This window comes from Anas platyrhynchos, chromosome 7 (assembly GCF_047663525.1).
Source record: "Anas platyrhynchos isolate ZD024472 breed Pekin duck chromosome 7, IASCAAS_PekinDuck_T2T, whole genome shotgun sequence".
NCBI lineage: Eukaryota > Metazoa > Chordata > Aves > Anseriformes > Anatidae > Anas > Anas platyrhynchos.
The window spans coordinates 6873066-6886406 of NC_092593.1; the positions used below are offsets into that span (position 1 = coordinate 6873066).

A 13341-nucleotide genomic window follows, 5' to 3' on the forward strand; every position below is an offset into this window, starting at 1 on the left:
TCTCTTTACTCATTAAAGAAAAAGGCACTAAAGCAATCAAAGTTAAGCAGTTGAAATTCCTTTATATCATCTCTTCCTGACATGGGTCATTAGTTGGGCTGAAGCCTTGGGATCCACAGCATAGGCTTCTGCCACTTGAGCTAATTCAATAAATCCTAAAAAGGGATTCAACAGGAAAAGAGTAAGTGGTACTTAAACAGCAGAGGTGTTCTCAGATCAGCTGAGCCAAGTGAGTTTCATTCAAGGCAAATATAAAACAGCCTAAAGCAATCTCAGTGTTAATAATGATTTTCCTTGAAAAGAGGGGGTAGGTGAGATCACAAATTTAACATCTACCTTTAAAAAGGATGGGGAGAGAATATCTGATATTGGACAATGATGCTGAACTGAGAGGGATAGCGAGCATGGTGGCAGAGATTAGAACTAAAAATAAATCTTCACAGGTTTCATAAGTGCTCTAAAAGAAAAATAGAACACAACTTGTTAGGAAAATGTGCTATTCTTTGGGAATTACTAACATCAGGTGGAAGAACTGCTGGATGGGCAGCAATTCTGCAGAATGGTACATGCATTTTACAGAAGATTGTTGTTCTCAATATGAGTCCATGGTAGTGTGAAAAGCAAATGTTGTGTGGGGAAAAATGGGTTGTAAATAGAGCTAGCTTGTGATTTCACACTTTCCTTCTCTGGGGCGCTTAATAAGGCCTCTGCTGGCATACTCCGTCCAGTGGAAGCTTTTGCTTTGCTAAAGAACTGTGCATTAACTGAGAAATCTAGGAAAGAGAAAGGGACTGGTTAAAGGGAAAGAGGAGGCTATAAATTCAGCAGCTTCTTCAGGGGGGAAGTGAGGAGGAAAAGGCACAGTCATGTCCTCTTTTGGAAGAGGAACTATGAATGTGGGGCCTCAGAACCTCTCAGTTCTGTGCAGAAGGATTTGTGGAGTCATTTGCGAAGTGTCTCCTGTCTCCCCTGTGGTGGTGTGGAACTGGGAATTTTGGGTGTGCTCCTCGGGTAGTCTGTACATCAGCGGTGATTCTTCTACTTGCCACAGTCTGGGAGCCCTTAAGCTGGAATGTACTTGGCAGGATACACTAAATCAATGCATTCTTGTTGCTTATTATATCTCCTCACTACATTTTCCTTCCCTTTCTTTTTTAAGGTGAGGCTGGATGGTATAGTACAATCCCTTCTATTTTACTTTCTAGTTTTCCTAGCACAATAATTTATCTGCATTTCCTGGTCAAATCATTTCCTTTCATTGCATGAACTAAAATGGAAATGGACTGAGCAGGTAGACCAACAGATGGGAACTGTTAAATCCCCACTTAAAAAAAAAAAAAGAATCCTTTATGAAAGGTGTAGTTCTGTAATGTGCCAAGTGTTTGTCAGTCATAGCCAGGCAGAGGACAGGCCCCGTGGACTTGCAGCAGGGTTAGAGCTTGAAGAGAAAGGCTGTTTTTTCTTAAGACTAAAACCAGTGTTTGAGATCTTTTCCCCGCAGGTGCTTCCCACAGAAGCAACTAAGCAAACTCTGTGCCTGAGGTTTGCACCTCTGAGGAAGACCATCAGCAATCACTGATCAGCCATCATAAATACCGGTGCTGGTCTGCAGCACAGATCTGGCTTGTGCCTGCAGGCGTTTGGAAAGACCTTTTGAGGGGAAGGTAACTGTGCATACCTCGTACTATTTGTGAAGCTCCAATGCAGGAAGATGATGACAGGTGCCTTGATGCTCTGTTTTGCTTTGTGTGTCGATTTCCTGCATATTTCATGTTTCAGATTGTTTCCTGAAACTGATCAGTATCACTGTCCTTGCACTCCTTCCTTTCTGCCCTTAGGAAATTCAGTTCTTAATTCCTGTTAGTGCCCACCTCTACCTATGCAGTCATTACCTATGCCTCTCCTGGTTTCAGAGTTAATTCTTCCATGGAAAGTTCTGGTTTGCATATGTATTTCAATAAAACTATTGGGCTAGATTCTAGAAAGCTACAGTATTGCCCTTTCTACCAGGTGTTTATCCAAAGTTTTACTCTGTAGGCATTGGCTCCAAGAGGGAGAAAGGCAAAGTCATCTTTCTGCTTTTACATTGAACCCATTCACGTTTGTGCAGAGCTGTCATGAGCAGCTGGGTCCCAGCTGCAACTCTCTGGATAATACAATCCTTCTTGTAACAAAACAGGGAAGCCATTTTCCTTATTATCTTGTAACATCAAGCAAAGTTAAACACAAGACAGACTCCTTGTTGCTGCTTCCTGAGAGTGTGCTCATTTTATCCAGGCTGCTTTTTGCAAGAAGAAAAGTAACCAAAAAAGAGAAAGTATAGAAATGAGCGAGAACCTCACTGGGACTGAGGTCTGGCACACTTTGTTGCAAAGGAGATTATGGTTGATCACCCTACACGCTGAGACCTTGGAGACTTCACGTATTTATTATTTATGCCCGGAGACTTCCATTCTGTAAAATGGAAATAGCCGATTAATCACAAGCATCTTTTGGCAAGCATTTACAAGCAAAGATTTTCAGGTCTTAATCCAGGCTGACAAAGCCCCAGTGTCCCCAGATGGAGTTCATTAATCAGATCTGATAACTACCTATAAGGGAGCACTTTGCAGACTTGCAAAAGTAAAAGGAAATGGGGATTAAAATTTGCCTCAGAAATTATTAGCCAGTTTTCCTTTGAATGTTGGAAATATATCTGGAGAAGTTTGGCAGTATGGAGGTGTAAAGGGGGAATGTTTGGTTTTATTGTTTGTATATTTTATCAAGAGGGTTGTAAGGCCCCATTTATGCCAGATTGAGAGCTAATGCATTAGCAGATCACAGATGGAGTTTCGTGGTTACAGGTTCATATTTACCTTAGTTTTATTCCGATTTTATAAGGGAACAAAATGCTGTACCTGGGCCAGGCGCTTCAACCTTCCTGAAAAGCATTTGCAAAAAAAAAAAAAAGTTTCCTAGTTCATGCCAGAATTAAGTTTCTTTGGGTAACATTTGCAATAACTGTGCTAGCTTTGAGAGCTTGGACCAAAGCCTGGGATCCAGCTCTTGTGTCAATGCTAGGATTCAGGGATGACTGTAAATGGGTTTGTGTCAATATTCTGCGTCGTCAGTCAGGGCTGGGCGTTTTACTTCCCAAACCTGGCATAAAATGTTTGTTCTCTGTGATGCCTTGAAAACTGTTTTCCTGTTGGTTTGTGAAAAGACCACCTCATCTGAGGTGGGAGATCGTCTAATCACTAGCCCATGGGGCTTTTAGTCTGTGGTGAGTGCTCCCAGGGCCTAAGATAGCATTGGGAATAATAATAACAGTAGGCCGACCTGATTTCCTTGGATTAATCTGAAATCTCTTTAGAGAAGTTCAGGAATACCATGGACAGCTTTCTTTTGGAGTTGCTGGCTGGTTTTCTGGCTACAGGTTTCCCATAAAATGTTTGTCACATTGCCAAGCTCCTCTGTTCCTTTGAAGAGAGAATCTCTCAATAACCACCGGTATTTATAAAGCATGCTGTGTCAGACGGTGAGGTGTGATTTTATTTATTTACTTATTTATTTTTTACTCCAGATACCATTCAACATGAAAAGGAAGTGCTTGCCTTTGTAGGGTGAGTGTTCCGGTATAAGGTTTTTAATGTGTTTGTGGGCGATTTTCGTAGCTATATTAATATAATCGCTTCGCACGCTGTTTTGAGAATAATTTTAGACAATGTGGGACTTTATTTTTCCTAAACACACTGATGATGATACTGTCACAGTCAGTGCCCGGCCCCACAGCCCCGCGCCGCCTCTCCTCAGCGGGCTCGGGCTCGGTCCCGCGCCGCGGCCAGCCCCACGGGGACATTGTGCGAGACACCGGGAATTTCCCTAGGAGGAAAAAATAAATAAATAATAATAAAACACGAAGCCTCACGGAGCCACCCGGCCCCGCCTGTCCCCTCAGCCCCGCTCCGGTCCCCGCCCGCAGCTGGGTGGCGCTGCCGGGGGCCGGGCGCTGGGCGCGGCGCAGGGCGGCCGGGACAAGATGGCGCGCAGCAAGGTGAGGGGAGAAGGGGGGGGGGGGGTGGCAGCGGCCGTGAGGTGTCTGCGGGCTTTTCGGTGGGGGCTGCCTCTGAAATCGCGGCTGCTGCTGGTGGTACGACGCTAATTCGGTGCCCTCGGAGCGCGGGTGTGGTTATAGCAGCTGCCGGTGCTCCTCCTGAAATAACAGGGAGGGTTTTTGCCGTGCTACGGAAGCGTGCGAGGGCTGTTGGAGGAGGCTGTGCTGTGGTCTCGCTTGTGGCAGCCGCCTGGTGTCTCAGTCGGTGGTGCTAAAGTGATGTAGCACTGAGAGGTTGGAGGCAAAAGGGGGTTTCTGGCACTTTGACCCGGGGTGAGGCAGACTGGTACACCTGAGCTAGCATCAGTGTGGTCCTACAGTGCCGCATCCCGAGCATCGTACAAAGGTAGCTTAGTGTCCTGCACCCGAAAATGGCAGTCCTGGATGCTCAAAGACACCCAGAGACAGATTAATAACGGATGAATAGACATACAGAGGAGGATTACTGAAAATTTCATGTGTTCAAGAGCCCTGCCCCTTCCTGAAGAAGGATTATCCATTGGGGCAGAGCTCGGCTCTCAGAAGAGCGTGCTGAGCGTTTCCTTTCTGCAAAACCATAGCTCACCAACCAGCCCCTGCTCGGCTTCTTTGCTTTCATCTTGCTAGCTGTAAAAAGCTTTGGACAGCAGGGTTAATTCACCTGTGTCTTAAGGCAGGACAGCAACAAGCAGAGTGTGTGCAGTTACTGAAGCTGGGGGAGTAGCACAGCCTCGGTTACTGCCCCTGTTCTGCTCTTGGCCTCTGCAGACCTGGCTGCCTCAGACATGAATTCCTGGCTCCCAGGCAAGCTCCCAGTGAAGGCAGAGTGAGCAATGGGGTATTGAGACAGGTATAACCTGCTAGATGACTTGTGGAGACCTGCTGCTGAGCCTTCTTTCCTTCCTCCCCGTGTCTCGTGCAGTGTATGTGAAGGGAGCTAAGGAAATGCTTATTAAAATGACAGGAGATGTATATGGTGTATTTTGGGAAAAGGAGAAAGATAAAATAGTTTGAGAGCTGCTAATGCAAAGTATTAAACAACTAAACTGGGCGAACTGTTCCTATAAAGTTCGTATTTTAAAAATGTATTTCTTTAGGGGACATAAATAATCAGGGCTAAATGTTTAAAAGGTTCCTGTGGGGCCATGCAAACTAGGTGAGGCCAACCCTTACCATCTTTTGTGGCTATTCATCCCCTCTCCAAAAGCACTTTATACGCTTCATATCTCTTGATTCTCAATTTTCTGCTTTATTGCTCACAACCTTTTTGGCAGCTTCACTTCATAGAGACTTGTATGTATTTTGTTGGAAGCCAGTTCCTTATTTTAAAATACTAGGTACTATGTAAATTTCCTGTATTCCAGCAAATGATTTTTTTTTTTTTTATAAGCAGTATAATTTAAGCTATTTGCTGTCTACTAGGTAAGATTTTGGCATGTTTTTAAAGAACCATGGTTTAATCAGTGGCAACAGATATGAGCTGGCCTGTTGTCAGTAACTTTGGAGATGCAGGGCATAGTTTTGCTGAATTCCTCTTGTAGCTTCATTTAGCTGGATTGTAAAATTACTTAGATTGAACAAGGTAAGTAGAGTCTGTTAAAACTTTAGGGGAAATTAACAAAGCTAGCTGAATGGACAACACGCTGCGGACAATGTTAATAGATGTTGAACAACAGAACTCAGAAGAATCAATTTGATTTTATTTGTATGCTAAGTTTATAAATCAGTTAAGGAGAAAACTTAGGCATGGTTGCATACAGTTCAGTTAAAGCAGTGATCAGAAATGCAAATATGTGTGCTGGCTGGTGGGATTTAAACCCCTAAGTTGAAATGGGAATTTGTTCTTGTAATGCGTTAAGAGTACTGCTGTGTGCTGCAGGCACTGGTGCTCGCTGCAGAAACACCTCCAGTAGCAATGAGTGTTCTGGCTCTTGCTGGAAACCCTGGGAGCGCATTCATTTTTGTGTTCTTGAATTAGATCAAGCAAGTTTGTATTGTGTTGTGTGGATATACTGTGTTGTGCTGGTACCACTCAAATGAAGCATCTCTGATTTATTTGCTGGTGGAGAAGAGCCTTTAGAATCTGTTATGCGTTCATGGGGTTGAATAGAATTTGCTCTTATTCGCATCTTATTGTGTAAGATAGGATTTTTTGTATTTTCCATCGAGATACCTGGAACGTGGTACAAGATTAAATGATTTGCATTTCAGTGTAGTTGTATTGGTCATGTCCTCCAGCATTGGGGCACGTTAATAGTTACTGTAAAAGGAACCAGTAGTGAAGTAGTTTGATCATTTTTATGTTTTGTATAGTCAAGGATCTGAACTAACCCCTCTATGCTTATAGTGGCCCTCTTACATTCTTATTTGCTATTGTGTTTCCTTTCTAGGCAGCCATAGTGCTGTGTCTGGATGTAGGCTTTACAATGAGTAATTCTTATCCTGGCGAGGAGTCTTCACTTGAACAAGCCAAGAAGGTTATGACAAAATTTGTGCAGCGACAGGTATTGGTGACTTTGCAGTAGTGTAATAAATAAATAAAGGGTGGGGGGAGAGAATCCACAATTAACCAACCAACCAAAACAAAAGCCTGGTAAAAAGGGAGAGGAAACAATGACATCAGTGAAGTTATTTTTCTCATTTACTAATAATTGAAATAAATGAGACATGAGCAAGAATTACTTGTTTTTCATATAGAAGTAACAGTGCTCTTTCAGCTATAGGTTGGGGATAAAAACAGCTGTTTGTCTAAAATATTTCATCATTCATTCTTAAGATTTACCACAGTGAAGACTCACCTCAAGAAATGAGTCAACCAATTTTATGTGTTTTATCCCAGACATGCTCATGTCAGTCTGTTAGCTTAATTTTATCTAAATTAGTGATCTCCCTGTAGGATTGCATTTTGGTAGGATGGAACCGAAAGGTAAATCCACTGTACTTGCTGTTATTTTAAAATCAGCTTAGCTTGCTGTCTGTTTAACATAGATGTGTATGAATCTGTGTTCTTATATCTGTATTGAATTTTCTCTCCTTCCAGGTTTTTGCTGAGAGTAAAGATGAAGTCGCTGTAGTTTTGTTTGGCACAGATGGTACTAGGAATGGCCTTGCCAGTGAAGATCAATATCAAAACATTACTGTACATAGGTCACTAATGCTACCAGATTTTGATTTGCTGGAAGACATTCAAACTGTGATTCAACCAGGCTCTCAACAAGCAGATTGTATCCTTTTGTTGTAGAGCACTTGAACTGACTCAGCTAAGTAGGAGACTGGAAGTCAGTGCTGTAAATTGGGTTCAGGTTTGCCTCCTCACTGTCAGTTAAACTCAGGTCCTGCATCAATCTTTTTCCTGTTTCATCAGATAAATGGGGAAGAGACAAGATTGCAAACCAGACAGGTCGTATAGGAACCTCTTGCACAGTAGATGTTTGAAGAGTCTGAACTCAAAGCGTTGCTTATTACCTAAAATGCATGTTTTGTCAGTGCTGGGGGAGGGAACAGTGAAAACAGAATATCGTTTCATAGATGGAACAATTTTGTGACATGATTCATGTTCTGAATGAGATTTTTCTTAATTTTGCTTAGTTCTGGATGCAATTATTGTGTGTATGGACTTGCTTCAGAAGGAAACTGTGTAAGTATGTAGTGTAAAGGCCTTTACGGAATTCCGAACTTGCAATTTGGAGTTGATCAGATTTCTTTTATTACAGTATTGTGTAAATATGGAAAATTTGTTTTGTTTTAAATTAACCAACCAAACAACACACTACACAACTCTGTCCTTGAAGAATTCCCAGGAGACACCTAGCTTCTCTGGATAATCTTTGATTCAATTGGGAGCTTTTCAGTAAGATTCATGAGATAATTAACGACATTATACAAGGCACTAATGCTTCATTTAAATAGCATTGCTTTTCTTGTGATGTTTTAATAAAAACAGTAATTCAGATGTTAAAAAGTACAGAAAAGCACTACCAAATTTATAGAGGTGGTGGCAAATCTTACAAAGAAAAAAGAAAACAAAACTAGAACGGTGCGTTCTGCCTAGCAAAATAAAGGCTGTTGGAGATAATGTAACTGTTTGTAAATACCCAGCATGTAGGAGATAAATGTGAGATAAACATTGTTTAAACTGTAGGAAAATGTTGGCACAAGAACAAGTGTTACAGAATTGTCAGCAAATGTACTTAGACTGTAACTATCAGCGGACTGGTGCTCCAATAGGAGTGCAGGGAAGGGAAGAGAGTCTTTTTCTTAAAAAAGAGATTAAAGACTGCTGATAATACTGAATGATCTAATTGTGAATGCAGAGGACTATACTCTGTGATGCAAGTTTGTATTTTTATGAATAAAGTTAATCTGCTTGGAAAGATGTATCAATCTAACAGTTAAAGTTGAGCCTTAAATTAAAATGATGGTATTTATAGCAGTGTAACCTTGAATACCTATGGAACAACTGCTTTTATTACCTTGTGGGTAAGTTAAGCAAGCCTGTTCCATTTTCACAAGGACAGATTTACAGCTGCAAAGGAAATAACCAATAAAATCAATAAATACTCTAATGCATTTTATTAGCATCGTACCTTAATTGTTGAAAATTGGTAGAATTCCACTCACTTAGAAGTAGTGATGTGCAAAGTCATAGCACAAGAGTCCTCAGTTTTGGGGGGTAAGAGTGTGCTGGGGGAATAATATGAAGGTGTAAACTTACCCTAAAATATAAGAAAAATGAAGTAGCAGCTTCTTCCTAGTAGTTGTTGTTGTTGTTACAAATATATTATTATAGTTTCATTTTTTGTAAGCAAAGAATTAAAAAAGGCCTTCTAGATAATATTTCCAACATATGTAAGTGTTCTTTTTGTCTTTTAAGAGGAAAGAAATTTGAGAAGAGACACATTGAACTGTTTACAGACCTTAATAGTCCTGTCAGTGAGGATCAGCTGGAAATTATTGTTGCTAATTTGAAGAAAACAGGAACTTCACTTCAGTTTTTGTAAGTATGGATTTAGCTGTTATACCGAATGCCAATTAAAAGGGAACTAGTTATTCTTTTTAATAATGACCTGGTGATCATTTGGTATGTTGTTTCTATAGAGGAGTACCAAAATGCAATATGCTTGTTATAAGTACTTATATGAATTACATGTACCGTGAATTCCAGTTATGAACCAAGTCCTCTTGATCAGATTGTTTCTTTCCTTTCTGCACCAGTCTCTTATATTTAGGACTGTTGCCCTCAGACACCCTTCTCTACGAGCTTTCTTCAGTTCAATTTCTCAACAGATATTGTTTTTCAATCTGCCATGTCTTTACTCTCTTATCCCTCCCTCTTGGTAGACATCTTTACTGAAGTACGATGCCCAGAATTGGTGCAGCACTCTAGTCAAGAGTTTACCAAAGCCAAGTAGACCTGAAGTATTAATTCAGGTGTTCTGCAAGCCATGCAGCTCTTTGTACTTATAACTGCAATTAGTTAGAAAATGTGAATCTTAATGCAATATTTGTTTCGTTAGTTTTCTTCTGAATTAGAATAATCAATTTTCTGATTACTACTCTTTGTGTTCTTAGTCTACCATTTCCAGTGAACGATGATGATGGAGGTGGAGATACAAGTGCCCACGTACATTCTCATTTACACCAAAATTCATTCCCAAGAAAGGGGCTAACTGAGCAGCAGAAGGAAGGAGTTGATGTGGTGACCAAATTGATGCATACTTTGGACGAAGGAGGAGGGCTAGAAGAAATTTATACTTTCAGGTAAACTTGGTTAGTCCTCTTTATCATGCTCTAAACTTACTTTATATTTTCTCCCTGGAAAGATTAAATGAGTTAAATAGCCACTTCCAGTTTCACTGAAGTTAGTGAATTTTATAACTTTGTACCTTCAGTCCCTTTCAAACAGCTTTGTCTGTAGCTCTAAAATAGATAAGAAATGCTTACAGATTTCAGTGGAAATCTGTGTTACATATCTATATTTAAAGAAGAAAACTGATTTTCCTTCATCTTCAGTGTTTGAGCATCTTTGAGGGAAGTTTTCTATAAATGAGATTTTTAAAGCATGTTTTTGGAAGAGTAGGTATTTGTGATAGGATGCATTTGCATTTAACGGTAGTCGTTGTTTCTTGGTCTGAGACTTCTTGTAACTTGCTCGTTTGTCAAGCTCCCACAACTGTTTTGATTGTTGTTATTAATCATTTTATTTGTGAAGTTTTTCTCTCACCCTGCCAAACTGATCTGGTTTGTATAACAGCAGCCAATTAAACTGTTGCTTGAACAGTAGTGTCATACTACAGGACAGCCTGAGTCTGTAGAAAAAAAGCAGGTTTTGTCATTGCATCAAAAGATTGTCTAGAAAAGCAGTATCTTTCTGGGTCCATTTATATTTTAGAATAATCCATATGCATTAAGCTACGTTGTGGCTTGCTCCCCCCCTCCTTTTTTTTTTTTATTGCAGACTTCTGCTACTTTGTAAGCTGTATTTGTGCCATGCTTTGAGGGGTAATCCAAAATCTTTGCTTAAATAGGCATTTGGCTAATAGATGCAAGCTTTAGTTGTTTAAGAATATGTGAGGTTTTCGATGCAGTTAAGTTGCTTATCAAGCTTTAAGAAGTCAGCCTTGCAAAGCTGTCATAATAATTTACCAGCTCAGATGCACTCTCTGTTTTCCTATATTAATTATTCCTGCTGGTTAAAAAAAAAAGAAAAAAAAAGTATTAAGTCTCCCTTGCATGACTGATTTATTTGCGTAAAGTAAGCAAGATAATTTTCTTGTGTTGTTTTAGGGTTTGATATTCTGGCTATCAGGCAAGAGTTCCTTCTGTTGCCTCAGTTTTTTGGAGGAAGTGTAAGGAAAGCAGGGGAAAAAACTTTTTTGAAGTACTGGTGTGCATTTACTAGTGTTATATTGGCTGAATGGTCTTCACTAATATGGAGTGTTTTTCTTCTATAAATACAAGAAATTAAAAGATAGAATTAATTAAGCTTAGTTGACTTTTTTAGGCATTTGCCAGTTTCAGGTATTTGATCTTCACATCCTGACTTGAACATGTGTTGTGGTAATTTTAATAACGTAGTCACAAATTCTTTTTAAAACTAATATATTGATGTTTCTGTTGTCTTCCTTCCCTTCCCTCCTTCCAGGGGGGAAAAAAAAAAGGGAAATTTAATGTTTGTCATTATAAAATCCCAATGTGTTTTTTCCTTTCACAGTGCTTCTGTTAGAATTTAAAACAAAAAACAAACAACACTGCTTATGCTAAGGAAGTTGAAAAATAGAAGACCAAGTGGAGCACTCTACTAATATTTTTAAGAGCTGATCTTAATTTCTGCTAGGCAAACTCTTTCAATGATGAGATGTATGTTTTGGGTTTTGTCATGATGTGAAAAAGGTGAGGTCAATGCTGTTTTGCCTTGTCACGCAATAAAAATAGCATTGTTTGAGCACTTTACACTGAAATTACATAGCAAAATAGCTAATACAGTTTGCTATTCTAGTGTGCAACAATTAAGTCTGTTTGATTTTACTATAATAGAACATAAATCACTTTTATTTCCAGCATTTAAATTTTGGACTACAGTGCTTAAATTTGAGCAATTGAATAAACACTTTTTCGTATTAATTTATTAAAGTTCCCTTTTTTATTTTTATGAACTTGCACATATGCTGTTTAGGCGAGAAATAATCAGAGTAACTTGTTTCATTCTGACTGAATGCTCTGGAAAAAATGAGTTCATTAGTACTGTATTAAAAAAAAAAAGTCAAAAGTTAATTACCACACAAACAAAATCACGTTAATTGAAACTGGATTCTTTATTTTTTCACCTCTGCTGCAGAAAACATTTCACCACCTGGAGAAGCCTTTTCTAATTTAGGTTGTTCAGCTAACTACGTGCCCTAATTGGGTGAGCACAGATAAATGTAAAATGCTTAATAAGCAATTGTGTAGTTTCCTCAGAAGACCTATAGTGCTGTCTTAAAGCCCTAATATCACACAGTCATAAAGGCTCAAGATGGGAATAATCTACTGTGCCACCTCCTTTGTTCCTTCTCTTTTCTCACAATGGTTAATGACAAGATTATTCACACAGTTTATTTTATAATGCTTTGTGCAGTTTAAGTTGAAACAATTGGGCTCCTGCATCTCCCTGAAGAGAGTATAACAAAATATTGCAGACAATACAGTTCACCAAAGAGTTCATTTCTGTTTTCTTGATTCCATCATTTAGAGAGAGCCTGGAGCGTCTTTCAATGTTTAAGAAAATAGAAAGAAGACCTGCACCTTGGTCTTGCCAGTTAACTATTGGTTCCAATTTGTCCATAAGGATTGTGGCCTACAAATCAGTAAGTTCTTAAAATCGTATGTTTTAGTGTACTTTAGCAAGCAGTTAGGTGCAGCTGCATTTTTATTTTTATTTTTTTTTAACCTTTAAGGAAAGAGACATTACACATCCAAAATAATAATGGTAGAGATCCTGTGTTTAGAAGTTAGTTCATCTGAAACTGTGGTTCCCACAGCAACTCTTAGCTGCACCACATTGTACACATATGGTAAAGAACAAAAATTCATAATGTATAGAAATAGAAGTAATTGCTGTCTACACTGCGAAGTCTAATGGTGTTTAAGTTGATGAACCTGCTCTTGTGTGAAGCTTTCCATTCAGCATAAATGAAATGTCTGCAGCTCAGTGGGACTTAATAAATATTTTCTTAACTCCTAGGCATGAGAGGAATTATGTGTGTGTGTGTGTGTAAAATGGTGGGTGTAGAAGTTTTACCAGCTATTGTTCCGAGTAACATCTATTGTTAGTTCAGACTTGAAAAAAGTTTATTTTTTTCAGCTTGCTTTATACTGTTTGACAGAGCTTATATGTCATCTGTTTCCCATGTAGTTTCTTTGGTTCCTTCACACAGTGCTAGGAAGATGTGTATTTAAGCATAAAAAAAGTGCAAAATTCCAGCAACTGAAGAATTATTAGGTAACTGTGTAGTGTGGCAGTACTGACGAATGCTGTGAGATGGAGATTGGTTGGTTTGTTACTTGAATCCAAGACTAAGAGTCTGACCAATATTGTAAGGTTTTAAGATGTATTTAGAAGTGGACGTACATGTATACTTGATTTTGAAAGATAGGTGTACTAGCCTTTAAAGAGCTCTCTGCTGCCAGCTTTCTTTTTATACTTATTCATAAATATGTTTGATCAGGATATTCTTCTAGACATGTACAAATCCACAGAGTCCCTTCCCAAAGGTGTTCACACACAAGAT

General features: G+C 39.3%; 1 protein-coding gene across 3 annotated transcripts in view; it reads left to right on the plus strand.

The window, feature by feature from the left end:
* The first annotated feature begins 542 nt into the window (after positions 1-542).
* XRCC5 (X-ray repair cross complementing 5) overlaps positions 543-13341 on the plus strand; it is a 48433-nt gene continuing 35634 nt past the window's right edge. The window contains exons 1-7 of one of the 3 annotated variants that reach the window (XM_072040626.1): positions 543-562; positions 6463-6576; positions 7113-7296; positions 7661-7709; positions 8946-9068; positions 9644-9832; positions 12303-12417. In XM_072040626.1, coding sequence (XP_071896727.1) covers positions 560-562; positions 6463-6576; positions 7113-7296; positions 7661-7709; positions 8946-9068; positions 9644-9832; positions 12303-12417 — 777 coding nt within the window. In that variant the 5' untranslated portion in view covers positions 543-559. Of the gene's footprint in view, positions 563-3901; positions 4034-6462; positions 6577-7112; positions 7297-7660; positions 7710-8945; positions 9069-9643; positions 9833-12302; positions 12418-13341 lie in introns of those variants that run through there. The other 2 variants (XM_072040625.1, XM_005030539.5) reach the window with 2 other exon arrangements.